Source organism: Mus pahari, chromosome 3 (genome assembly GCF_900095145.1).
Source record: "Mus pahari chromosome 3, PAHARI_EIJ_v1.1, whole genome shotgun sequence".
NCBI lineage: Eukaryota > Metazoa > Chordata > Mammalia > Rodentia > Muridae > Mus > Mus pahari.
This window is the reverse complement of record NC_034592.1, coordinates 75476814-75503699: the sequence shown is the minus strand read 5'-3', so window position 1 is coordinate 75503699 and position 26886 is coordinate 75476814. Positions and strand designations below refer to the sequence as shown.

The 26886-nt window shown below is 39.5% G+C and overlaps 2 protein-coding genes across 3 annotated transcripts; one reads left to right on the top strand and one right to left on the bottom strand.

Moving 5' to 3' along the window:
• Nucleotides 1-2515: 2515 nt before the first annotated feature.
• LOC110318699 (olfactory receptor 4X2-like) lies at nt 2516-12188 on the bottom strand. Of its 2 annotated transcripts, none has more exons than XM_021193921.1 (2): nt 9279-10163; nt 2516-2524 (listed from the first exon to the last, which is right to left on the bottom strand). In XM_021193921.1, exons 1-2 carry the CDS (start codon nt 10161-10163, stop codon nt 2516-2518), a joined length of 894 nt encoding a protein of 297 aa, XP_021049580.1. The 2 variants fall into 2 exon arrangements, with proteins under 2 accessions (XP_021049580.1, XP_021049578.1); XM_021193919.1 differs by lacking the exon at nt 2516-2524 and adding an exon at nt 12054-12188 and having other exon boundaries at nt 9234-10188.
• An 11081-nt stretch (nt 12189-23269) lies between these two features.
• LOC110318841 (olfactory receptor 142-like) lies at nt 23270-24194 on the top strand. Its single transcript, XM_021194132.1, has one exon. It carries the CDS (start codon nt 23270-23272, stop codon nt 24191-24193), a length of 924 nt encoding a protein of 307 aa, XP_021049791.1. The 3' UTR covers nt 24194.
• The last annotated feature ends 2692 nt before the right edge of the window (nt 24195-26886 follow it).

Genomic DNA, 26886 nt, shown 5'->3' with positions numbered 1-26886 from the left:
ACTATTAATGATTGTTTCTATTTCTTTAGGGGATATGGGACTCTTTAGATAGTTAATCTGATCCTGATTTAACTTTGGTACCTGGTATCTGTCTAGAAAATTGTCCATTTCATCCAGGTTTTCCAGTTTTGTTGAGTATAGCCTTTTGTAGTAGGATCTGATGATTTTTTTGGATTTCCTCAGATTCTGTTGTTATGTCTCCCTTTTCATTTCTGATTTTGTTAATTAGGATACTGTCCCTGTGTCCTCTAATTAGTCGGGCTAAGTGTTTAATTTATCTTGTTGATTTTCTCAAAGAACCAGCTCCTGGTTTGGTTGATTCTTTGTATAGTTCTTTTTATGTCCATTTGGTTGATATCAGCCCTGAGTTTGATTATTTCCTGCATACTATTCCTCTTGGGTGAATTTGCTTCTTTTTGTTCTAGAGCTTTCAGGTGTGCTGTCAAGGTGCTAGTATATTCTCTCTCCGGTTTCTTTTTGGAGGCACTCAGAGCTATGAGTTTTCCTCTTGGGACTGCTTTCACTATGTCCCAAAAGTTTTGTTATGTTGTGGCTTCATTTTCATTAAACTCTAAAAAGTCTTTAATATTTTTCTTTATTTCTTTCTTGACCAAGTTATCATTGAGTAGAGTAATGTTCAGCTTCCACATGTATGTGGGCTTTCTATTATTTATGTTGTTATTGAAGATCAGCCTTATTCTGTGTTGATCTAATAGGATGCATGGGATTATTTCAATATTTTTGGATCTGTTGAGGTCTGTTTTGTGACCAATTATATGGTATATCCTTTTGTTTTAGGATATAATGTTCTATAGATATCTGTTAAATCCATTTATTTCATAACTTCTGTTAGTTTCATTGTGTCTCTGTTTAGTTTCTGTTTCCAGGATCTGTCCATTGATGAGAGTGGGGTGTTGAAGTCTCCCACTATTATTGTGTGGGGTGCAATATGAACTTTGAGCTTAATAAAGTTTCTTTAATGAATGTGGATGCCCTTGCATTTGAAGCATTGATGTTCAGAATTGAGAGTTCATCTTGGTAAATTTTACCTTTGATGAGTATGAAGTGCCCTTCCTTGTCTTTTTTGATAACTTTGGGTTGGAAGTTGATTTTATTCTATATTAGAATGGCTACTCCAGCTTGTTTCTTGGGACCATTTGCTTGGAAAATTGTTTTCAAGCCTTTTACTCTAAGGTAGTATCTGTATTTGTCATTGAGGTAGGTTTCCTGTATGTAGCAAAATGTTGGTTTCTGTTTATGTAACCAGTCTGTTAGTCTATGTCTTTTTATTGGGGAATTGAGTCCATTGATATTAAGAGATATTAAGGAAAAATCATTGTTGCTTCTTGTCATTTTTGTTGTTAGAGCTGAAATTCTGTTCATGTGGCTATCTTCTTTTTGGTTTGTTGAAAGATTACTTTCTTACTTTTTCTAGATCATATTTTCCCTCCTTTTGTTGGAGTTTTCCCTTTATTACCCTTTGAAGGGCTGGATTTGTGGAAATATATTGTGAATTAGGTTTTGTCGTGGAATACCTTGGTTTTTCCATCTATGGTAATTGAGAGTTTTGTTGGGTATAGCAGCCTGGGCTGGCATTTGTGTTCTCTTAAGGTCTGTATGACCTCTGCCCAGGATCTTCTTGCTTTCATAGTCTCTGGGGGAGAAGTCAGATGTAATTCTGATAGGTCTGCCTTTACATGTTATTTAATCCTTTTCCCTTACTGCTTTTAATATTCTTTCTTTGTTTTGTGCATTTGGTGTTTTGATTATTATGTGACAGAAGGAATTTCTTTTCTGGTCTAAACTATTTGGAGTCCTGTAGGTATCTTGTATGTTTATGGGCATCTCTTTCTTTAGGTTGGGGAAGTTTTCTTCTGTAATTTTGTTGAAGATATTTACTGGCCTTTTAAGTTGGCAATCTTCCTTCTCTTCTGTACCTATTATCCTTAGGTTTGGTATTCTCACTGTGTCCTGGATTTCCTGGATGTTTTAGGTTAGGATCTTTTTGCTTTTCACATTTTTTAAATTGTTGTGTCAATGTTTTCTATGGTATCTTCTGCACTCGAGATTCTCTCTTCTATCTCTTGTAGTCTGTTGGTGATACTTGAATCTATGACTCCTGATCTTTTTCCTAGGTTTTCTAACTCCATGGTTGTCTCCCTTTGTGATTTCTTTGTTTCTAGTTCCATTTTTAGATCTTGGTTGGTTTTGTTCCTTTCCTTCACCTGTTTGATTGTGTTTTCTTGTAATTCTTTAAGGGATTTTTGTGTTTCCTCTTTAAGGGCTTCTAGCTGATTACCTGTATTCTCCTGTATTTCTTTAAGGGAGTTTTTTTTTAATGTCTTTCTTATAGTCCTCCATCATCATCATAAGAAGTGACTGTGGATCCATGTCTTGCTTTTCTGATTTGATGGTGTATCCAGGAGTTGCTATGGTGGGAGAGTTGGGTTCTGATGATAGCAAGTTATCTTGGTTTCTGTTGCTTCTGTTCTTATGCTTGCTTCCTGCCAACTAATTATCTCAAGTATTCCCTGCCCTCAATATATCTGATTGGAGCCTGTCCTTCCTGTAATCCCGGTTGAGTCAGAACTCCTCCAGCTTTTTCTGAGATCCCATGATTCTGGGCTCCTGGGATCCTGAGATTCTGGGTGTGTCAGCATTCTTGGCAGTCAAGCTTCCTCTGAGACCCTGAGATCCTTGTATGACCAAGCTCCTGGGATCTTGGGATTCTAAGATCCTGAGTGTGTTAGAGCACCTGGAAGTGGTACCTCTTCAGGGGACCATGGGGCTTTCTGCTGAGTTCAAATCCAAGGTAGACCAGCATTGACTGGAAGGAACCCAAGCCATTGGTTGGGCAGGGCTCCTGTGTCCATGCTCCTGCTGGACCCAGGTACTTCCAGTTGTGTTGGAACAGATGTTGTGTTCCACTCACCGGTGATCCTGAGATCCTTGGTGTTCTAGGGCACCTGGGGTTGGTGGTGGAGAGTCCTCTGGGGACCATGGGACTCTCCACCGAGTTTGAGCCCAAGGTTGCCCGGCCAAAATCTTTTTGATGTAGGCTGTTTGCTAGTATTTTATTGAGTATTTTAGAGTCTATGTTCATTAGAGATGTTGGCCTGTAGTCAGTCTTCCTCCCTCCCTCCCTCCCTTCTCTCCTCTTCTCTTCTCTTCTCTTCTCTTCTCTTCTCTTCTCTTCTCTTCTCTTCTCTTCTCTTCTCTTCTCTTTTCTTCTCTTCTCTCTCCCTCTCCCTTTCCATCTTTCTCTTCTCTCTCTCTCCCTCCCCCTCTCTCTTTCTCTTTCTTTCTTTCTTTCTTTCTTTCTTTCTTTCTTTCTTTCTTTCTTTCTTTCTTTCTTTCTTTCTTTCTCAAATAGTTTAAAAAAGATTGGCTGTAGATCTTTGAAAGTCTAGTAGAATTCTGCTATAAATCACTTTGCCCTGGCCTTTTTTTTCTTTTTCTTTTTCTGGAAGTCTTTTTATTACTGTTTCAGTTTTCATACTTGTTATGGGTCTATTTAGGTTGCTAATTGTAGGGGTTGGTTCTGATGTTTTGATTGGCAACCTGCCTATGAATGCTGAAGGTCCTGTTCCCCAGTTGGATCTTGATCAGTCAATAGAAATGATTGGGTGGAAGAGGCAGGACTTCCAGGTTTCTGAAGGCAGGCTAGGGGCACACAGGAGGAGAAAATATTTTTGCCATGCTTTGGAGGGAGAGAGAGCCACAATGCATGTGAGACCTTGAGTGGAGTGCCCATTGGCCCCTTCCACAACTGGACCTGGGGTAGCAGGTGGGAGATTAGAAGCACAACTAAGTTGAGGGCAGATTTAGAGGTGTTGCAGTGGGAGTGAAGGTAAGGGCACATTAACCATAGGAAGCTTAGAAGTACCCTGCCATTGGGCTAAAAAGTATATTAAAAATAAATTAATGTGCATGTGTCTTTCATCCATGGATCAAAGGTACCCAGGGTGGTGGCTGGTAGCATGGTCCACACATGGGCCACATGGAGCTTAAAGTGGTGTAGTAGAAACTACATGCTACAATTAACTTTAACTAATGATTTGGATGAATTTAGAAATTCATCTATTTCTTTTAGGTTTTCCAGCTTTATGAAGTAAACGTTTGCACAATATTTACTTAAAATATTCTGAGTTTCTTTGGTGAATGCTGTAATGTTTCCCTGCTCATTTCTGATTCTGTTAATTTGGGTTCTCGGTTTTGGTTAGTTGGGCTAAGAGTCTCACAATCTTGTTTATCTTCTCAAACAATCAGGTTTTAGATTTGTTGACTTTTGGTATTGTCTTCTTTATAAAATTTGATTTTCACTCTTCCTTGCCATTGACTGGGTTTGGGTTTGATTTGTTCTTTTTTTTTACAAATATTTGAGTTTCATCATAAAGATTCTTTTCTTTTTCTCATTTCTCTTTTTTCTCTTCTTCCTCTTTCTCTCTCTCTCCCTTTCTCTTTCTTTCTTTCTTTCTTTCTTTCTTTCTTTCTTTCTTTCTTTCTTTCTTTCTTTCTTTCTTTCATTTTTTACACATGCACTCTCTACCTAGCATTGGCCGTCTTGTAATTCCACAAGGCTTGTTGAATTCATAGAGATCTACTTTCCTTCTTCTTCCAAGTGCTGGGATTAAAGGTGTGTTCTACCATGTCTTTCTGATTTTTTTTTTTAATTTTTAACTTTTTTTTTTGATTCTTTCAAGACAGGGTTCCTCTGTATAGCCTTGGCTGTCCTGGAACTCACTCTGTAGACCAGGCTGGCCTCAAACTCAGAAATCTGCCTGCTTCTGCCTCCCAAGTGCTGGAATTAAAGCCGTGTGCCACCACTACCTGGCTTAATGTTTTAAAGTAGACATGTAGAGTTATACATTTCCCTCATAGAACTTCTTTCAGTGTGTTCCCCAAATTTTGTTGTATTGTGTTTTTATTTTCATTTAGTTCCGGGAAGACTTTATCTTATTTTATTATTTTTTTCTTTTATTAAAAATAGGTTCTTATTCTCATACAATATATCCTGATTATAGTTTCCTCTTCCTCTACTCTTTCTAGTCCTTTCCCACCTTCCCTCCCCTACCATCCAGATCCATTATTTTTCTGTCTTTCATTAGAAAAGAGCAGGCTTCTAGGAGACAACAAGCAGACATGACAAAATAAGGTGTAATAAGTCTAAACAAACCCATATGTATCCTGCTGGACAAAGCAACCCAACAGAAGAAAAAGATCCCCAGAGTAGGAACAAGAAACACCTTTAATTCCAGCACTCAGGAGGCAGAGGCAGGCAGATTTCTGTGAGTTGGAGTGTAGCTTTGTCTATAGGCTTTCCAGGAAAGCCAGGCCTACACAGAGAAAACCTGTCTCAAAAACAAAAAACAAAAAACAAAAAACAAAAAACAAAAAACAAAAAACCCAAACAAATGAACAAATAAACAAATAAACAAAGAAAAAAAACCCACAAAAAACCAAAACCAAGAGACCCACTCATTCATACACTCAGGAGTCACATAAAATTACTAAGCTGAGAGCTATAGTATATATGCAGAGGACCTGTGCAGACCTGTGTGAGCCCCGTGCTTGTTGTTTCAGTCTGGGTGAGCTCATGTGAGCTTTGTTCAGTTGATTCAGAGAGCTTAGCTCTCCAGCTGTCCTCCATCCCTCTGGCTCTTCCATTCCTCCTGCCTTCTCTTCCCTGGGGTTCTCTAGGACTTATTTTGAATTCTTTATTGATTTCTTTGCTGCATTCATCATTCAGAAATGAGTTGTTTAATCTCCATGAGTTTATATATTTACTGGAAGGGTTTTTTTTTTGTTTTGTTTTTTCTTTTGCTGTTAATTTTAAGTTTAATTGCATTGTGGTCAGAGGGCTATTAAGAGGTTGTTGTCCACAGGAGATGTGGGTAAAAGGGAGGGAAGGCTATAGCTGATGTTCTGTAGCAGTTTAGGGATAATACTACTGTATATATACTTTCATTTATTATAAAGTAAATTGATATAAAAATCTTGAAAAAGTACAAAAATAATTTTATAACTTATTTAATCCTATTTCTCCATTAAGAATATTTGTGAATATTTTCTTTATTATTCATTTTCTCAGTAGGCAAATAGATATGTAGACAATGGAATTAGGCATAATTAGACCAAAGGATATAAACTTATAGTTATATAAGATGAGCAGGTCTGGTGATATAGTGCATGGCATGAGAACTATACTTAAAATTATTATATCTGTATGCAGAAGCACATGCCTCAATACAAGCATTTGAGAATCTGAGGCAGGAGGATTTCTGTCAGTCTGAGGCAAGCCTGGACAACATCTTTCTCTATTATCTATCTATCTACCTACCTATCTATCTATCATCTCTCTCTATATAATCTATATATATTATCTATACCTAGATCTATGTCCCTATACATAATATACAGATACACATGTCTTTGTATACATATACATATATAGATATATGAATATATCTATGTATTACCTATATATCTATATCCATATCCACCTATTATCTATCTGTGTATCTATCTATCCATCTAGCTACATCTCCAAACAAAATCTAATTTTATACTGAAAATTTGCCACAAGAGTGAATTTTAGGCACTTATAACAAAATAAGCTAACTATGGAAGTAATGGATATGCTAATTTTTCTTCACAGCACTAGTATTTTATTGTGCATATATATGTATATATATCATGCATATTGTATACCTTAGATATGCAGACTACAAATAATATTTATATCTTTTTGAAATGTTTGAAAGCTGCTGCCATGCCAATGAGACATCCCTAAACCTCAGGAGAGAAACACATAATCATAAAAATAAGAAAATCAACATTTGTACAGCTTTCTTATGTCCTAGAGCCCCCGCACCCTCACTGGTACCTTTAGCCAATACAGGTTCCCATATTATACTCAATTATTGTTAGTATTGTGGAAGTGTCCTTCCAGTTTTCTTAGCTGTCATACTTCTAAAGAGAAAAAGATAACTACTTTACAGAGTTATTTAGTATTCAGGCCAAGTTTCTCACCAAGGAGGTGTTATGACTGTCTAGTTGGCTGTTAGGAGGCACATGATGTCAGTTTTTCTCATTTGGTGTGTGAAATTTGGACAATTTAAAAAAATTTTTTGAAATTAAAAAATATATTGTTAGGAGATATGTTGAGACAGTTTTAAAACATATAAACACACACACACACACACACACACACACACACACACACATGCTCTTGAGGCTTGAGTTTTGTACAAAAACTCTAGGCAACTGAGGAAAGCCGGGGGCGGGAGAGGTGGTCTTCTTCAGGGAAAAGCACACTAATAGATTGTCCAGTACCAAACTGTCAGCCTTGGAATAACATACAAGTTAGATAATGTGAACTGAACAGCTTCTACTTGGGAATATATATGTATATACATATACACATATGCATACAATAACGATTAGTAAAAAAAGGTTCATGAACTTGAAGAAGAATTAGGAGGGATGTGTGGGAGGGTTTAGAGTAGAGAAAAGGAAAAAAAACAAATGTTATAATTGTAATCTCAAATAAAATAATTTTATTTATTAAAATGTACATAGAATAAATCAGGGTCTTATATCTCAGGCTGGCTTAAAACTGTCTTCATAACCAAGGATGACCTCGAGGTCCTGGATCCTCTGTTTCCAGTTTCCAGTGGCTGGGATCACAGGCATGTACCAATGCCAAGTTTATGGGTGCTGGCAATCAATCCCACACTTTATGAATATCAGCATTTTAGCAGCTGAGCCACATCCCCAGTCCTCTATGTATTTAATTACAATGTCTTGATTCTTTGAGGAGCATTTTGCAATTCAATTTCACAGAGCAACAAAGGCCTTCATATTCTTCAACAAGGTAAATTCACTCTGGTGAGTGAGTCTATAGTTGGACATTTCCCTTGCATATTTTTCACATTATCATTTATAGGGATACAAACTTGAAACATTCTAAAATGGCTAGATGTATTAAAATATTTCTATAGCCAGAAATACTTTACAGATGTTTAAAAGAAAACATTTAGGGTGGACCATACAGAACTCTCTAGAACTAATAAGCCCTGAGAATTTTCTTTCTACTCCTTTTATCCCGTCAGTTTGTATTCAACATTATTTCAGACGCATGACAATAAACAAATTCAGCCTCTATTTTTTTATTGGAGTTCTATTTTTTATTAAATATTTTCTTTATTTACATTTCAAATGCTATCCTGAAAGTTCCCTATGCACTCCCTCCCCCCCTCCCTGCTCCCCTCCCCACCCACTCCCACTTCTTGGCCCTGGCATTCCCCTGTACTGGGGCATATAAAGTTTGCAATACCAATGATGGCCGACTAGGCCATCTTCTGCTACATATGCAGCTAGAGACACGAGCTCTGGGGGTACTGGTTAGTTCATACTGTTTATCCATCTCTCCTCCATTGCTGGTGGGATTGCAAGCTTGTACAACCACTCTGGAAATCAGTCTGGCNGTTCCTCAGAAAANTGGACATAGTACTACCAGAAGATCCAGCAATACCTCTCCTGGGCATATACCCAGAAGATATTCCAACTGGTAATAAGGACACATGCTCCACTATGTTCATAGCAGCCTTATTTATAATAGCCAAAAGCTGGAAAGAACCCAGATGTCCCTCAATAGAGGAATGGATACAGAAAATGTAGTACATTTACACAATGGAGTACTACTCAGCTATTAAAAAGGATAAATTTATGAAATTCTTGGCCAAATGGATATATCTGGAGGATATCATCCTTAGTGAGGTAACCTAATCACAAAAGAAGTCACTAGATATGCACACACTGATAAGTGGATATTAGCCCAGGAACTTAGAATACCCAAGATACAATTTGCAAAACACAAGAAAACCAAGAAGGAAGACCTCCTTAGAATAGGGAACAAAATACCCTTGAAAGGAGTTACAGAGACAAAGTTTGGAGCTAAGATGAAAGGATGGACTATCCAGAGACTACCCTACCCGGGGATCCATCCCATCATCAGCCACCAAACGCAGACACTATTGCACATGCCAGCAAGATTTTGCTGAAGGGACCCTGATATAGTGGTCTCTTGTGAGGCTATGCCAATGCCTGGCAAACACAGAAGTGGATGCTCACAGTCAGCTATTGGATGGAACACAGGGCCCCCAATGGAGGAGCTAGAGAAAGAACCCTAGGTGCTGAAGGGGTCTGCAACCCTATAGATGCATCAGTCTCTATTTTGTATCTACTTTTGCTGCCTTGATCCATAGAATCTTGATGGCTTTCTTCACTTCTGCATTTCTCAGGGAGTAGATGATTGGGTTGAGGAGGGGAGTTATCACCGTGTAGAATACAGTTACCATCTTGTCTATAGGAAGAGTGGCTGTCGGTCTCAGATAGATGAAGACACAGGGTGCAAAGAATATGACAACTACAGTGACATGGGACGCACAGGTGGACAGAGCTTTGCGCCGTCCCTCAGCACTCTGAGTTCTCAGGTGGAACAAGATGACTGCATAGGATGATAAGAGGACCACAAAGCTGATCACAGAGAGTGTTCCCCCATTGACAACAATCAGCAGACCAATGAGGAAGGTGTCTGAGCAGACAAGTTTAAGCACAGGAAGCACATCACAGAAATAATGGTCAATGACATTGGGGCCACAGAAGGGCAAGCGGAAGATGAGAAGGACCTGGGCAAGGGAATGGACAAAACCTCCCATCCATGCCATTCCTACAAGGACTGCACACACCTGTCGGTTCATGATGCTGGTGTAGTGCAGGGGCTTGCAGATGGCCACATAGCGGTCATAGGCCATCATCGTGAGCAGGAACATCTCAATGCCACCAAAGAAATGCATAAAGAAAAGTTGTGCCATGCAGCCCCATACAGATATAGATTTCTTTTCAGCTAGGAGATCCAAGATGAGTTTGGGGGCTGTTGTGGAGGAATAGCAGATCTCCACAAAGGAGAGGGAGCTGAGGAAGAAGTACATGGGGGAGCCAAGACTTCTGCTGACCGCCACGATGACCACCATGAGAAGATTCCCAAGCACAATGGCCATGTACAAGAGCAGAAATATCACAAAACAGACTCTCTGCACCTCTTTGTTAGAAGAGAGTCCCAGAAAAAGGAACTCAGTCACATTGTGTATGTCAGCCATAGGGGAGCAATTTGGGTTGTGTGATCTGAAATAATATGAAAGATGAGGAGTTAGTAAAATGGAGAAGGAAGAGGGTGACATGAAGTCAGAGAGAGAGAGAGAGAGAGAGAGAGAGAGAGAGAGAGAGAGAGAGAGAGAGCAAATGGCTGGAATAGTGTAGGAAATAGCCAAGTATAAAGCTATAGAAGAGACCACCACCAGTGTCTGAAGGACTGTTAGGGACTCTGGGTTTTAGCCTGCAGCCAAGAGGACATCAGCAAGAATGTCTATTATCTGGTGAATAAATCACTTTGTATGCAGAATGTAGAATTTTGGAAACAGATCAAAGAAGGAAAGATTTATTAAAAAGTTGTATTTCCTCATGAAGAAGAGGTTTCCAGAACACTTTTCATCTGTGTTGAATGTCTTTCTATTGCTTTTGAATGTTTTCAGTATCCTTTCCCCTGCACTGTTCTTATATTATGCCTTTCCTTGGTTTGCAGAACAAAGTTTCTTATCCTTTTAGGTACAGTATCAGTGTTTTCAGAATAGATAAACTGGTATAGGTCCCTTGATGGTCAGTATCCTTTAAGGGAACCAAAGCTTACTACAGATGTGTCCTGTGAGTATATTTCTTCTCCAATTCCTGTCCTTATTCTATCTTTGAATACTTATTGACCTTTTCCACATTCTTCACTGTAATCCATTTATTTTTCTCTTCTGGCATGTTGATTTCCTCCACTCTTACACTCAGAGCAATGTGGCAGTAATAGTGATCCAACATCCTTCCTCAGTGCCCAGCTACATAATTACCTCAGGGTATTACCCAGATTCCATACTAACTTCAAAACTATGCCCCCCCCCCCCCCCCAAGGAAGCTGAGACTGCATTAACTCAGTGTTTCCTCCAGTGAGACCTGAGGTTTGGAGCCAGATAAATCTGCCCATATCACAAAATATTTCTCTCTCACTGATCCAGACAAGTGATAAAGACCTGCCCAGGGTAGAGGGAATTCAGGAAATATACCTTACAACTATAGAAACAGAGAGGGTGGAGAGCAGACTTAAATTCCTAGATTATTAGAAAATTCTCTCAGGATGCTACTTGTAGAAGAAAGCATTGAAAACAGCTAAAGTCCTGGGTGCCCATCCAGCTGTTCTCAGGCAGTAACCTCTGTAATGCCTACCAAATTCTTTAAGTTTTCAGATATGCAAGATCTAAATTGTAACATGCTGACAGCACATACCTCAGAGGAGGAGAGCACAAAGCCTAGGGGTCCTCTTCTGTCATAAGCTAAGTTCTGGCCCTTGATGGCTTAGATATGTCAGAGATGAGAAATATCTCTCCCCATGCAATGTCTTGGACTTCTCTCGGGACATTCTGCAATCATAGCACTTACCACTATGAATTATATTGCCTACTGCAGTGTGAGATCCCCAAGGATAGAGTATGCCTTGCTTTTCCTTTCATTTCCAATTCTCATGAAAGTCAAAGTTATAAAACAGCATTCAGCACAGGTCAGAAGAGTAAGTGAATCGCTGATACCTAACTTGGTCTCCTTAGTCTGGAGTTCCGTGTACTGTAAGTGTTCAGTAAATACCAAAAGAACAAACATGGTATGATATCACACTGTATTCATTTCAGAGTCCCACCCAAAGTCTAGTACAGTGGTTTTCCTCAAATATTCATGCAGGCACTCTCTGTGAAATGTCACCTGTCTCACGGTACCGTTCCCTTTACTTCCCATGTGGAACAAACTGTCACAGCTAAATTAAGCCTGTGGCTGCAAAGCTCACGCCAGCGGTGCAGTCCCTTTGCTGTTCTGAGCACAGTGATGTTTTATGTTCTAAACATACAGACCCAGACAACTCTGTGGAAACAGCCCTGGCTCATGATGGCTTTTCCAGTTACCTGACAGAGACGCATAGACCACGTATGGCCCAGATTCCTGCCTCTGTGGAATCACAGCATGAAGCTATATGTTTCCGTGGACTTGGAAATGCGAGATCCACAACCTCAACTTCCCGTGAATTAGAAATAAGAGCAGAGCAGATTTCTTTCTCAGATGTTCCTCAGAGAACCAAGAAGCTCAGCTTTAAGTTCTCGCCAAGAGAAGCCAGGGGAGAAGTCATGGCAAGAGGTGGGAAGTCCTCGGGGATCTTCATCCTCGCCCCTTCCTAATTAGGAAGAACATCTTACTGGAAGCAGGACCTCGAAGTCCCTGTGGGAAACAACTTCAGAAATCAGTGAGAAATGTGTGAAAATAGAACTCACCCATTGTTCAGAGAGTACTTATTGTGTGGGGAGATCTCACTGGCATACCAGGAACTTAGTCATGTAACTTTATGGAAAATTACATCCTTTAAGATGGTTGGGGGGGGGGGGGGTTGGAGCCACAGAAGTGAGGACACTACTTGTGGTGAATTAGATTTATTAGTATTTCTCAATGGGGAATCATTATGCCTGTACAGCATTTAGTATTGCTTAGGGACATTTTTCCTTTGACTAACCTGGCTGTGGGGGTGAGGGGCGGGTAATGCCACTGACATTAAAGAGGCAGAAGTCAGTGATTCAGTGAAGCATCTTACAATGCATGAGATGCCCCTGTATAACAGAATGTTCTAACCCAAGGAGTTCACAGACTTGCCTTTATGATGTCCTGCTACTGGCAAACAAGAATTTCCCTGGAAGTATAATCATTTAAATTGAGTGACTTAAGTGTGTTCTAAGTTTCCTATGGTAAGGTTTAAAAAAACAAAAATGTTCTTTCTTTGTAGCCTTGGCTGGCCTGAAACTCTGTGTAGATCAGGCTGGTCTCAAAATTAGAGATTCACCTGTCCCTGCTCCCTAAGTGCTGGGATTAAGCGTGTGCACCACCATGCTTGGTGAACCAGAAGAGTTTTAGGGTAGTGAACATATGCTCTCATGATGGTCATATGTCCTTATCCATTTGTGTATGAACAAGCCTCTGTTCAACACCTAGAATAGATAAAAATAAGCTATAAACTTCTGGTGACAATGATGTGTCTAGTGAGAGGTTTTGATAGGGGAGAGGGTTGGGTGGAGATTGGGTTGAGCATACAGGCACTGGATAGGGAACACCTAGGAAATGTGAACCTAAAACTGATCTAATAAAATCTGTAGAGTAAACTGGGTGTTTCAAGTTTTACTAAGAATTAATAAGAAGACTATGAGATATCAAGATTTAAAAGATGTTTGAAACAATTGCTTTTGTGCGTACAAACAGTGAATCAGGCATTGTACTTTATAGAAAGAGGAATGCAGGGAAGAATAATAATTACATCAAAACATGCAATAGTTAAGGGAAATTTGAATTCTAATGTGTTTACATGGAATTGAGTTTCTGTGAAAGATTTTTCAGACCCATTATCTTCTGTATTGTAGGATCTGATTAATAAGTCTGAAGAGAGTAGATTTTATTTTATTAATTTATTAATTTTAATTTTGGAATTTATATATATGGATGTTTTGCCTACATGTTTATCTATGTACCACATGCCTGCCTGGTGCCCGTGGAGGCCAGAAGAGGTCATTGGATCACATGCAACTTGAGTTACAGATGGTTGTGAGCTACCGTGTCAGTGCTAAGAATTTGAGGGTTGGGAGGCAGGAGTGGGTGGGTGGGTAGGGGAACACCCTCATAGAAGCAGGGGGAGGGATTAAGGAGTTCTTGGGGGGGGGACTGAGAAAGGGTATACATTTGAAATGTAAATAAAGAAAATACCCAATTAAAAAAAAAAAAAAAAGAATTGAACCCAGGTCCTCTGCAAGAGCAACAAGTACTTTTAACCTCTGAGCCATCTCTCTAGGATCAGGAAGGTAGATTTCAAAATGTGTGTCTATGATTGCTTGTTGTAGGAGGCTATATTTGTTAAATATTTGCAGTGAAAAATGATGGTTTTCTCCAAAATGTGTACATTGTGTTTGTTATGATAGGTTAATACTTCTAAACTTTGTTACATGGAGAGAAACGCTGGTCCTGGGAATCAGAGTACCTGAATTTGTGCCCGGGCATCGGGCCTGGTTTGTGTTGTAGTGATGGCTGGTATTATTTGATACCTGTTTTCTCTTTTCTCCCACAATATTTCAACCACCGAAAATCTTATCAGAGAAATTAGACCACTCAGCTTCCCTCCAAGGGAGTGGATATGCACTTATTTTGTCTTTTTCTCAATAACAGGAATGCTGCCAATATTACCTGAGTTTCAATCTTCCTCTTGGGTTGTGAGTGAGCATGGAAATAGAACTACGTTATTAGGGATAGAGAAACATGATAGCATTTCTATAGTGAACTGTTTTCTTCTTGAGTTCTATATTCTTTCATATTTTGTTAATTACAGCTAAAACCTAATCCAAGTGATTTTATTTTTTGTGGTTGGGAATTTCCAGATAGTTTATGAAGTGCTAACTTTTCATTGCAAGATAATATATTAACATGACTTCTATATCTCAAAGGCAAACCCCAAGAAAATTGTTTCTTTTTCCCTGTGACCCATGTCTGGCCCAAACAATTTCCAAATGATGAAGATAAACGATGTTAGCATCACGTTGATTTCCTTTGTTTATTTAGCATGCTCTGCATGTTTATCATCTGATATTTATGCAGGGCTTCATGGGGTTATGGTTAGTGTTCATTATCAACTTGACTGGATATGGATTCAGGTAATATATTTGTGAGGTACTTCCAAGTGCATCTTTAAGGGCATTTCCAGAGAGGGTTAATTGAGGGGGGAAGTCCACCTTGGTTGTTGGTAGTTCTGCTCCATAGGCTGGCAGTGTGAGCAGAGTAAAAAATGCAAAAAAGAAGCCAGCCAAGCACTGGAATTTCATGATTTCAGCTTTGTGTCTACCAAGAAGCACAGAACAGCCTCTGCCACATGTTTCTGCTGCCTTGATGTTCTACTCAAGGTCATGGAGTCAAGAACCATAAATGGACCTTTCTCAATCTGTGGACCCAGATAAGCATTTCCTTTTTTAGGCGGTTTCTGTTATTTATTCTGTCATGGTGATGTGAGAAGCAACTAACATGAAATCCTGGTTCTAAAGAAATGGGGTCACTGCTGTGACCAACCCTGCAGGAGGAACTTGGAAGAGTTTGAGGATGTAAGTAAAAGAAGCATTGGGTGTTGTAACCAAAGCTTTAGGTATTCTAGTGGGACTGCAGAAGACCAGAATGCATTAGAAATGTCTAACGACTATACTCACACAATAGGATTTTGGATTAGACTATTCTACTGGGAATTGGAGTAGAGACCATTCGTATTACATTTGGTGAGGATTTGTGTACACGAAGTCTCTGTCATGAAAATGTTTGGAGAGTAGAGTTTGAAGGTGATGGTTGTATTGATCTGGTAGAGGAAATATTAAGGCAGTCCAGCATTCAGCCTGCAAAGGTATTATTGCTAGTTGCTTTTAGCAAGTTCATGTGAGAATTGAGATTAAACATTGAACTGGGAGCAAGAGTTGAAAAACATTGCAGTTTGATCAGAAAAAGTCAGTATGAAGCCATGGCTAAGAAATTCACTGTTTCTAAAGTGGTTTTCACCAGTTTGCAGTCCCACCAGCAATGGAGGAATATTCCTCTTTCTCCACATCCTTGACAGAATCTGCTGTCACTTGCATTTTTTGATCTTAACCATTCTGATTGGTGTGAGGTGGAATCTCAGGGTCATTTTGATATGCATTTCCCTGATGACTAAGGATGTTAAATATTTTTGTTTGTTTTTAAGATTTTTTTTCTTATTTTTTATTTCCTTTAATTTTTTTTAATTTAAATTTTCATTCCAGTCATTGCCCTGCTTCAGTCCCCCTCTCCCCCAATTCCTCTTTCCCTTTGCTTCTGAGGGGGTACTCTCCCTCCTTCTCCATCAGTCCTTCCCTTTCCCTGGGGCCTCAAGGCTCTCAAGGATTAAATGCATCTTCTCCTACTTCTGCCAGACCTGGTAGACCTCTGCTACCAGGACCTTGGACCAGCCCATGTATGCTCCTGGTTGGTGGCTCAGGCTTTGAGAGCTCCCTGGGGTCTGGGTTAGTTGAGACTGCTGGTCTTCCTATGGAGTCGCTCTACCTTTCAGCTTCTTCACTCCTTCCCCCAATTCAACCATAGGGGTCCCTGACTTCAGTTCAATGGTTTGGGTGTAAGTATGTGCTTCTGTCTCAGTCCAAGCAGGCTGGTAGGGCCTCTCTGAGGACAGCCCTGTGAAATTCCCATTTGTAAGTACATCATAGCATGGTAGGGTCAGGCCTTGGTAGCCCCTTTCATTTCCCACCATGAGATAGATCTCAAATTTGGCCAGTCATTGGACCTCCTTTCCTTTATTCTCTTCTACATTTTTATCCCTGCAGTTCTTTCAGACTAGAACAATTCTGGGTCAGGAACTTTGACTCTGGGTTAGTAACCCCTTCCTTTCACTGGAGGCCCTGTCTATCTACTGAGTTCTCTTCGAGTTCTGTTTCCCTAACGTTGGGCATTTTGGCTATGGTCACCCCCGATGAGTCCTGAGAGTGCCTCACCTTCTGGGTCTCTGGTACTCCCACCTACCACCCCTGAGGCTGCTTACTTCCATTTATTCTCTTGGCCCTCTGGGCTTCTTTCCTGCCCCTTTTGTTCCCCTTTTCCTCCCCCCCTCCCCTCTACTACCCAGTTTACCACCTTGCCTCTACCTCCCATGATTCTTTCATCCTACTAAATGGGGTTGAAACCTCCTCACTTGGGCATTTTTGCTTGTTATACTTTTTTACGGTCTGTACGGTTGTATCCTAGGTATTCTGTATTTTTTTGGCTAATATCTACTTATCAGTGAGTACATACCATGCATGTCATTTTGGGTCTGAGTTACCTCACTCAGGATGATATTTTCTAGTTCCATTTGCCTGCAAAATTCATGATGTCCTTATTTTTTGTTTTTTAATAAAGGACAATATTTAATTAGGGCTGGCTTAGAGGTTCAGAGGTTCAGTCCAGTATCATCAAAGCGGGAACATGGCAGCATTTAGGCAAATATGGTACAGAAGGAGCTGAGAGTTCTACATATTCATCTGAAGGCTGCTAGCAGAATACTGGCTTCCAGGCAGCTAGGGTAAGGGTCTTAAGCCCATACCCACAGTGACACACCTACTCCAACAAGGCCACACTTCCTAATAGTGCCACTCCCTGGGCCAAGCATATACAAACCATCACAAGGTCTTATAACTAGTAAGAGGAAATGCTTGCAAGGATATCCTTATTTTTAATAGCAGAATAGTATCCCGTTGTGTAAATGAGCCACATTTTCTGTATCCATCCTTCCGTTGAGGGACATTTTTATTGTTTTCAGCTTCTGGCTATTACCAATCAGGCTGCAATGAACATAGTGAAGCACATGTGTTTGTGGTATGTTGGAGCATCTTTTGGGTATATGCCCAGGAGTGGTATATGAGGAATGGCCAGATTGATTTCTAGAATGGCTGTACCAGTTAGCAATCCCATTGACAGTAGAAGAGTGTTCCTCTTTTTCCACATCCTCCCCAGCTTGTTCTCTCCCTTCAGTTTTTGATCTTAGCCATTCTGATTGGTGAATTAGAATCTCAGGGTTGTTTTGATTTGTATTTATCTGATAACTAAGGACTTTGCACATTTCTTTAAGTGATTCTCTGCCTTTCAAGATTCCTTTATTGTGTGAGAGGGCCACCCGTGGCCACATTGGAACCGGGTCCGTCCTGAAAGGTGAACTGGGGCCGTAAGGGGAAAAGATGGCAAGAAAGAACGGGGCCAAGACAAGGAATTCTGACCAAAGCCCACAAGTTTAATAAAGTTCTGAGTTTATAAAGCAGGGGAAGACCATCCCCCACCACCCATTCTTGGAGAGTTGATCAGGTAGGAGCCAGTAGGTGGATCTTCAGGAAGGCATCTCTGGAGAATCTCAGGAGTTTATCAGCAGGGAGTGGTGACTGCCCTGAAAGGCCACTGTTTTGAAGAACAGTGGCAGGTGCAACAATAGAGCTGGCTTGGCAGATCATAAGATACCACCACAGGTGGCCCTGTGCTTAGCAGCAGCAGAGGTCTGCAAAAGCCTGCTTCGAGGCTGAAGGGAACCAACAATTGTGAATTCTCTGTTTAGTTCTATACTCCAGTTTTAATTGGGTTATTAATTTAATTTAATTGTGTTATTATTTAATTTGGAGTTTTGGAGGTTGATTTCTTGAGTTCTTTATATATTTTGGATTAGTTCTCTGTCGGATGTAGGGTTAGTGAAGATTTTTTTTCCCAATCTGTAGGATTTTTTCTTTTTCTTTTAAAATTACTTTATTTATTTATATTCCAAGTGTTGCTCCCCTTTCCTGGTCCCCCCTCCTAGAGTTCTGAAGCCACCAGTGGCCACACATTACTGGGTTCCTGAAATGAAAGATGGGGTTTTGGATAGGAAAGGTTGTGAGAGAAATAACAAGTCAAGACAAAGCTCTCTCATCAAGGCCAATGTTTACTTATGAGTCTGAGCTTATAAATGGGGGGGGGGGGAACCCATCTCCCACCATGCCAGGATCTCAGTTGCTTTGTCAGGATAGAGTCAGGAGAAAAGGTTCAGCCTCTCAGCAGGTAGTGGCATCTTGGAGGAAAGTTGCAGATATGGCAGGACAATAGACTTCACCTAGGTTGGCAGTCTCCACCCTAGGTGGGCTAGCCAGCTGTGGCAAGCCAGGTCTGAGCCAGCCTGCTCAATGCTGGGGGAAGGGCACAGTGCCTCCCTTTTTATTTATTAAAAATTAGCTGAACTGGGGCATAAAATTTACTTATGATCTATGGTCCTGCCTGGGAATTATGGTGGCTGAAGGCCACGCCTGTCTTAGGACTGAATCTAATTAGAGTTTTTCTGACCTGTCTCAGAGACCATGTGTAGCTTGTTTGTGTTTATTTGCACAAACACGGCATTTTAGTGTTTATTATGAAAAAACACAGCATTTGGCACATGCCTCTGTCTCAGGTTGAAATAAAAGCCATAGACCAGTGGCCCATCTTTGGCTGCCAGCCCTCATTGCATACCTTTTTCCTAATCAGACCAAAGCCACAATATGCACTCAATGCATTTCTTCATAGCCATTTGCACTTTGATGAAGGCAAGCCTGTATGGAGGTAAAACCTGATTGAAACACAAAGTCAAAATTTAAAGCAACAGGATTAAGGTTGTCTGTGGAGAAGTCCCAGGCACTCAATTCAGTTGCAAATTAGCAATGATCAGGCCCAAGTCTGGCCTCTTGGAGTGGGGGGAGGTGGCTTTGAGAATCAACAGAAAAACTGTTAGTTCTCATGTAAATAAATAGTGGAGGCTATGCTCCAAGGTAACTCTGCTGGCCAATAAAGATTTTTAGCTATCTTCATAATAGGAATATCCAATATTGGATTTATTTCTAGACCAGTCCATGATTGACTCAGCATAACTCATCACATAAAGGAAAAAGAAGAGTCATTGTAACTCCTCCTATTGATTAATTTTTCTAAATCAGTTTCCACAGTCTCTACATTCTCTGTCCCACAAGGTTAAAAAGCTTGAAGCAAGGCAGCTTAGCTTGTCTAATCTGGAACATAGGCAAGGAAAGGTGGGTCAAGAACATATACCCAATACAGCTTTCCTGTCACCACTGTTAGCTCACAGGTTAGCTTGTCACATGAATCATTCTGGCAGCTAGCGTGATCTTGTAGCATTCTGTAGAAAAAAACCACAAGCATGCTCTCTTTCCCATATATTACCCGATCAGGATCATGCCATACGCCAATAAGTGGATCCTTTCATCTCACCTAGGCATGAGTGTGCCTAGCTGTAGGATGCTATACAGCACTCAGTAAGGATTTCTTTGGCATCAAAATTTTAAAATTTTAAAAGTAAAAAGCATGATTTAAATAATGTTCACAGGGATATAATTCCCCCTTTTTGTTTTTTTAAGAAGGTATTGTTTTAAAGCTCCACAATACCTTGTCCTTGAGAATTACAAAAAGTCCCAGCCATAGGTAACGTTAAACTGTTGCAAAACACTTCAAATGCTTGACTTTAATAGCTAGTTCCACTATCTGTTTTAATCTGATTTGGAACACTAAGTATAAAAAAAAATTACATAGGCAACGACTATACTTTTAGTTGCTTCTCTTGTTAGAGCAATTGCAACTAGAAAGCCTGAAAAGATATCAATAGTCACATGATTTTATTTTTCTAAAATCAGAAATATGAGTATCCATTTGCAATAATTGATTAGGTATAAGTCCTCGGGAATTAACACCATTATGTGGAACAGGTAGAAACTGAGGGCATTGAGAAAAAGTCTTTACAATTTGACATGCACACTCTCTAACAATACCAAATTATTATCTCAAGCCATTACTATTTTGATGATGTAAAAAATAGATTATGTGGCCAATCGTTCTTGTTTAAGGCCTGTAATCTTCCTGGGATATAAATCCGGGGTGGCATTGCCTTAAGAGGTCTTGTCCAGGCAATCTAGGATGAGTTCTTAAATGTCCAAAGATAGTCCTTTAAAGGAACAGTATTTTTCTTAAGTTGTATATGCATAAACAATTGCAATTTTGAGAATTAGCAGTATCTAAAAGAGGAACAATTTCAAGCAATTTTAAGCCCTAAGCTACAGGCAAACTGAGACAGAATCAAGGGATGGATAGCCAGCAGGGAGGCAGTTTGAACTGTGTGACCTGGGTTAGAGCAGGCTTCCTGGGAGACAGGCAGTGCTGTCTTTAAGGAGGCCTCCTGTGTCCATATTTTGATCAGGCTTCCTAAGTCCCCATGTCCCTGCTTAGGGCAGACCTGCTGGGAGACAGGCAGTCTTTGGGGTCAGGGGCAGGCTTGTCAATCTGCCAAGGGTTCAAGTGGAGGTACAGACTGGAAGGGGGATGGGGCTCAAGCAGATTGGAGGCAGATCCCTTGTCTATTGGGCTCTGTGGGGTTCCCAGCTGGTGTGGGTATTGGGGGAGGGGGTGTTTTACCTTTGTTCTTGGTTAGGGCTGACCTCCTGGGAGACAGATAGATTGTGAGGTCTGGGGGTGGGGTGGGGACAGGCACATTGATCTTCCACAGGTTCTGGTGGAGGTGCAGACTGGAAGGGGGATCCTGAAGTGAGAATTGAATGTGAGAATTGAATGTGAGAATTGAAATTCAATGGAGACAATCTATGCTATTAGTTCATATAGGAGCAGAAATAGGAAAGCTAGAAGTGAGGAGGTGAAAGTGGAATGTTATAAGCCACTTTACTGCTAAATGAGTTCGTTTTCAGGTCCTGGCTTCCAGTCCTGTTTCTCTTATGTATTAATTTTGAATTTATATTTAGTAGACAAGTCTGAGCAAAAATGTGTCCTACATGGCTGAGGCTGATTTTCTTCTTTCTTCTTTGACTTTCCAGTTATCAAGAGAAAGAGCTTTATGCAAAAGTTATAAAAGTACTTGAGATTAATTTGAAATCTTCTCTTTGAGTCACAGCTTTGTCACAAAGATTCTCTCTGGAGAACAGAAATTCCATGGGGAAGTTTTCCCCTTGATTATAGCCTGTGAGTTAATGTATTTTAAAGAATTCAAGGACCTCAGTTTTTAGTTACAACCTTTGGACAAGGAATGAGTGGGTAGGTTTTCTTGTCAACAGAGAAAAATTAAAATGTTTATTTTTGCTGCTTTTTATGCCTGTAATAATTCTTTCATTCAAGTGTTAACCTTCATGTCAATACCCTAGATTTTCTCTTTATTTTGTGATTTGCTTTAGAGATCAGTTATGCTGCTTTCTAAAGGATACTAGGGATATTGATGGTTTCTTCTTAGAGACATAGTGAGACTCTTGGATTGCAATGACAACCACCACCTAGTTAATCAAAAATCTCAACGGCAATGAGACGGCATTTTCCCCTTTCTTTCTTTCTTTCTTTCTTTCTTTCTTTCTTTCTTTCTTTCTTTCTTTCTTTCTTTCTTTCTTTCTTTCTTTCTTTCTTTCTTTCTTTCGATTTAATGCATGAAAAGAAAAGTCATTTGAAGGTGGTCCCAGGAAGCCAATTCATCTCTCAGCATTTTTCACTGTTCACAAACAGAAATAATTAGGAGATATCCCCCTAAGTTGACTTTACATTATTTTCACATGGCTAAACTGAGGATGACCAGAACTTGGCTCACTGGGGGGTGTTCAGTAAGGACTCTGTTGGGTGGAGATCATATTTAAGGGACTTTACTTGCTCAAGGACCAGGCTTTACAAGCTATTCATTGTTCTGTTCCAGTCTAATTTCCCAAACCCAATCTTCTCCTTGAGTCATATTGTATTCCAGCAGGGACTAACTTCATGTTGGGTTGGAGAGAATTTCAGTTTATTTGAAATCTGGTCTCATTCCTTCTTGAAAGATAGAGAAAAATCGCAGCATCTGTTTTGACATAAAACTAGGTAAAGTGACTAGAAATAAGGTGCCAAGTTCCTCAGAAGCCACAGTGTGTTGAACAACCTTATTTTCTCTCCTTAGACCCACAAGGGCTCATTTGTACAGAGTGGCTACATTTAATGATATTGGGAGTGATGGGCTTAATTAAACTGGCAATTTTTATCCAATGAAAAATTTAGCATAAAATTGATGATTTAACAGCTCTCTTAAGCTTTTAGATTATATGAGTTACTACTTTGGAATGACCAAGTAGGCGCCCATAATTGGATGAGAATTTGACTTCTTCACTCTGAGGTAAATGCATTTCTTCAACAGAAAGATGTGTCAGAATGTACTGAATAAGGTCTTAACTCTAATGGCTTCCCAAATTCAAAAGGCACTGTAAATTACAACTATCCCACAGTCAAAGTCTGAAAACCTGGTTCTGAGTCTTAGAATTCACTACTTTTTGTTTTATTGTCTTCAGGTAAGAGTATTTTTGAATATTCATGTTCTAGTTACAAAAGTAAATAAATTAAAATAATATAAAGTATTAGCATGCTTATATAAGTATATAATGCTTAACTAGATTTTGTTGACAAAATAAATGGTTAATACGTATGTTACAAGTTGTTTTAAATTATATAAACTACTATAAATGTCATAAATTTGTGTTAAAATCATTTTTTTTAAAAAACAGGATTGCCTGATGCCTAGCACCATTGAACTGAACTCATGGCTAGTGTAAATGTCACTGAATTGATTATCGCTGGCCTTTTCCAGGATCCAGAGGTTCAGAAGGTGTGCTTTGTGCTGTTCCTTCCTGTGTACCTGGCCACAGTGTTGGGCAATGGCCTCATTGTTGTTACAATCAGTGTCAGTCAGAGTCTGAATTCTCCCATGTACATCTTCCTCAGCTCCTTGTCTGTAGTGGAGATCTGCTACTCCTCGACTGTTGTCCCTAAGTTCATCACTGACTTACTTGCTAAGGTGAAGACCATCTCCCTGAAGGGCTGTCTGGCTCAGATATTTTTCTTCCATTTCTTGGGGGTTGCTGAGATTCTTCTGCTTGTGGTGATGGCCTATGACCGCTACGTGGCCATCTGCAAACCTCTTCATTACATGAACATCATGAGTCGTCAGGTGTGTCACATGCTGGTGGCTGGCTCCTGGCTGGGGGGCCTCATTCACTCCATAATCCAGATTGTCATCACCATTCCATTGCCCTTCTGTGGTCCCAATGTGATTGACCACTACTTCTGTGACCTGCAGCCATTATTTAAGCTTGCCTGCACTGACACCTTTATGGAGGGTATTATTGTGATGTCCAACAGTGGTTTAATCTCTATAATCTCTCTCTTCATCTTGGTGACCTCCTATGCTATCATCCTAATCAGCTTGAGGAAGCATTCTGCAGAGGGGAGACGCAAGGCCCTCTCCACCTGTGCCTCTCACATCACAGTGGTCATCCTGTTCTTCGGACCTGCCACTTTCCTTTATCTGCGACCATCCTCCAGCTTCACTGAAGATAAACTTGTAGCTGTGTTCTACACAGTCATCACCCCCATGCTGAACCCTATTATCTATACACTCAGAAATGCAGAGGTGAAAAATGCCATGAAGAAATTGTGGGGCAAAAGGAACCCAGAGCCAGAGTGAAATAGCAAGAAGCTGTGGGAAAGGATTTTAAGAGTTAGTCTGTGGTTGATGTGGATTTTGCTGTATTGCTTGATATTTAAATATGAGAGTAATAAGAAGAGCATAATTTTTCTACTGCTTCACCCCTCTAGTAACAAAAATGCACCAAGGACAGAGCTCAGATAGTCTCTCTAACATATTGGATTTTATTGGCTGCATAGTTTCTTGGGTTCTGCAAAGCTACTTAAGGTCTGGGTAATTTGAAGGTTCAAAACAAGTGCAAATGTAGAGATAACTTAGAAACATGTCTGTATATTTCTTTAACACATGGTAATTTTTTATAGTGTAAAGAATATTTTAATATTTGCATACAATATATAATAATCATTGTATAGTCATAGACCTATCATTATCTCACAGAGTTATCATTTCTTTCAGTTGAGAAAGGTCAACATTCTTTTAAGTAGTCATTTTGAAATATTTACCAGTCATGGTTGACTTTCTGTTATAAAGCATTTGGAATTATTCTTCTTATCCATCTGCTGAAGGTTTAAATGACTTTTCCCTCTCCTTTCACTTCACTTGTTTATAAGGAACTTACATTTCATCAAAAAGGAAACCTACCAGAGGTATTACCAGGGGTTATTTGGTGATGCAGTTATGAATTTTTCATAAGGAACTTACATTTTATCAAAAAGAAAATCAACCAGATGTATTATCAGGAGTTATGGGTAATGCAGTTATGGATTTTTCTTTTTCTAATGTAGATATAAGCATCTTCTTGAGAATTAAACCCAGGGACATTTTTATTCTGATTGGCTGTTAGATGCTTATATTGTAGATCATCTGATATCAGCCACCAGAAAAGACAATTTTAGTTCGGTGTTTCACTGGCACCAAAGAGTTCCTTTGGACTCTCTTATAATATCCAACATTTGTAAATCAGAGTACTACCAAAATGACAGCATTCCAGTTACAAATTAGGAAATGAGTCAAATGTTTTCACAAAAAGTGTAAGTGATGTTAAGCCTATGAGATATTAAAAATAAACAATGTTAGAAATGCCTAGCCGGGCATGGTGGCACATACCTTTAATCCTAGCACTTGGGAGGCAGAGGCAGTGGATTTCTGAGTTCGAGGCCAGCCTNGTCTACAAAGTGAGTTACAGGACAGCCAGGACTATACAGAGAAACCCTGTCTTGAACCACCCCCCCCCAAATAAATAAATAAATAAATAAATAAATAAATAAAGAAAGAAAGAAAGAAAGAAAGAAAGAAAGAAAAATAAATGCCTATTGTGTTAACTCGAAGCATGAAGGATAGGGTCATACTGTTTCAATTTCAAAATCTCTGTCCTTTTATTATAAAGTGACCATGCCATGGGTATTTCTTCTAGTGGCTATTGTTATTTTTCTTCTTCAGTAAAGGGAGATAAAAGAGTCCATGTCCATCTCCATTGTTATATTTTGCAGAATCTCTTCAATGCCCCACTGCCTCTCCTCATTGTGAATAGTTTTGAGTATGTCTTGCAGTTGATGTTGTTGGCTTTAAAATTATATATAATTGCATATTTCATATATATTAACCCAGCTCTTGCCAAGTGTGTGGCATGCGAGAGTGGGCTGTGTTCACATTGTGTCATTTGGGCTCAGAATTTATATATAGTAGCAATTTGTGGCTGCAGGATAAGGCATGAACAAATCCGTAAGCTGATAAAAACATTGTCTGTCTCTGCTAATAGTATGTGTATATTTAAAGTATTTAGTGTCACTAAACTCTGAAAAATTTTGAACTGATTTTTGAGTTTTTTAAATTTGCATAGGTATACATTGTTAGTGACTATGAAACTTGGCAGCATAAGTATATTTTGTTCTTCAAACCTGTAGATGTCTTAGTATTAAAGGTGAGACTTTCAACCTAGTTCCTTGGCCAACAGCCTCCAATCCCAGGCTTTCACTAACCAGCTCTTTATCTCACCCTCACATATCCATTGTAAACACCCCAAATTCCCACACATTGTTGAGGTGGCTGGAGACAAGGGTATTGACAACAGTCATAGGCCATGCCCAAGCAACAGTCCAAAGAAATATCAAAATGACCCCATAGATAAAATGTTTTCACAAAGTAAAAGTGATGTTGAGTCAATGAAATGTTAAAAATAAACAATGTTAGAAATACTTATTGTCTTAACTTGAAGAATGAAGGACAGGCTGATTTCTTACTGTCCATCTAAGAATGCACTTAAAGCCTATATACTTTCCTGCCTCATGATCACCTGCTTAGCAGAAGGACTACACAGAGCTTGGGATTTGATTTTGCTAGATTATTTGTTGAATGAATGAGTGGGTGGATATTGTGTTTCAGAGGCAGTTCTTGCATATTTAGTGGTTATGACCACTATCATCACAGAGAGGCAGAACTACAGAGAGACCAAGTGATTTTTATAAATGCACATTGTACATAAATATGCAAATGTGAGAATGAGAAGGGGAAGTAAAGATAATGTAGATTAGAACTCCAGTTTTTTTGTGGAAGTGTCAACAGGAGAACTGGAAGTTGGTATGAGATAACCTGTCAGTTCTATATTTAATCAGTAGCTAATCAAATCCTAGTGCCTAGGGACTTTCTTTCCTTAAAAATATTATGATATTTACTTCATTCAGAACTCTATAAAGCAATATTGAAATAACACTAAAATAATTTCAAAATATTTA

Excerpts from the sequence above, each read along its gene's own strand:
- LOC110318699 (XM_021193919.1), bottom strand. The coding sequence starts at position 10,163 with ATGGCTGACATACACAATGTGACTGAGTTCCTTTTTCTGGGACTCTCT.
- LOC110318841 (XM_021194132.1), top strand. The coding sequence starts at position 23,270 with ATGGCTAGTGTAAATGTCACTGAATTGATTATCGCTGGCCTTTTCCAG.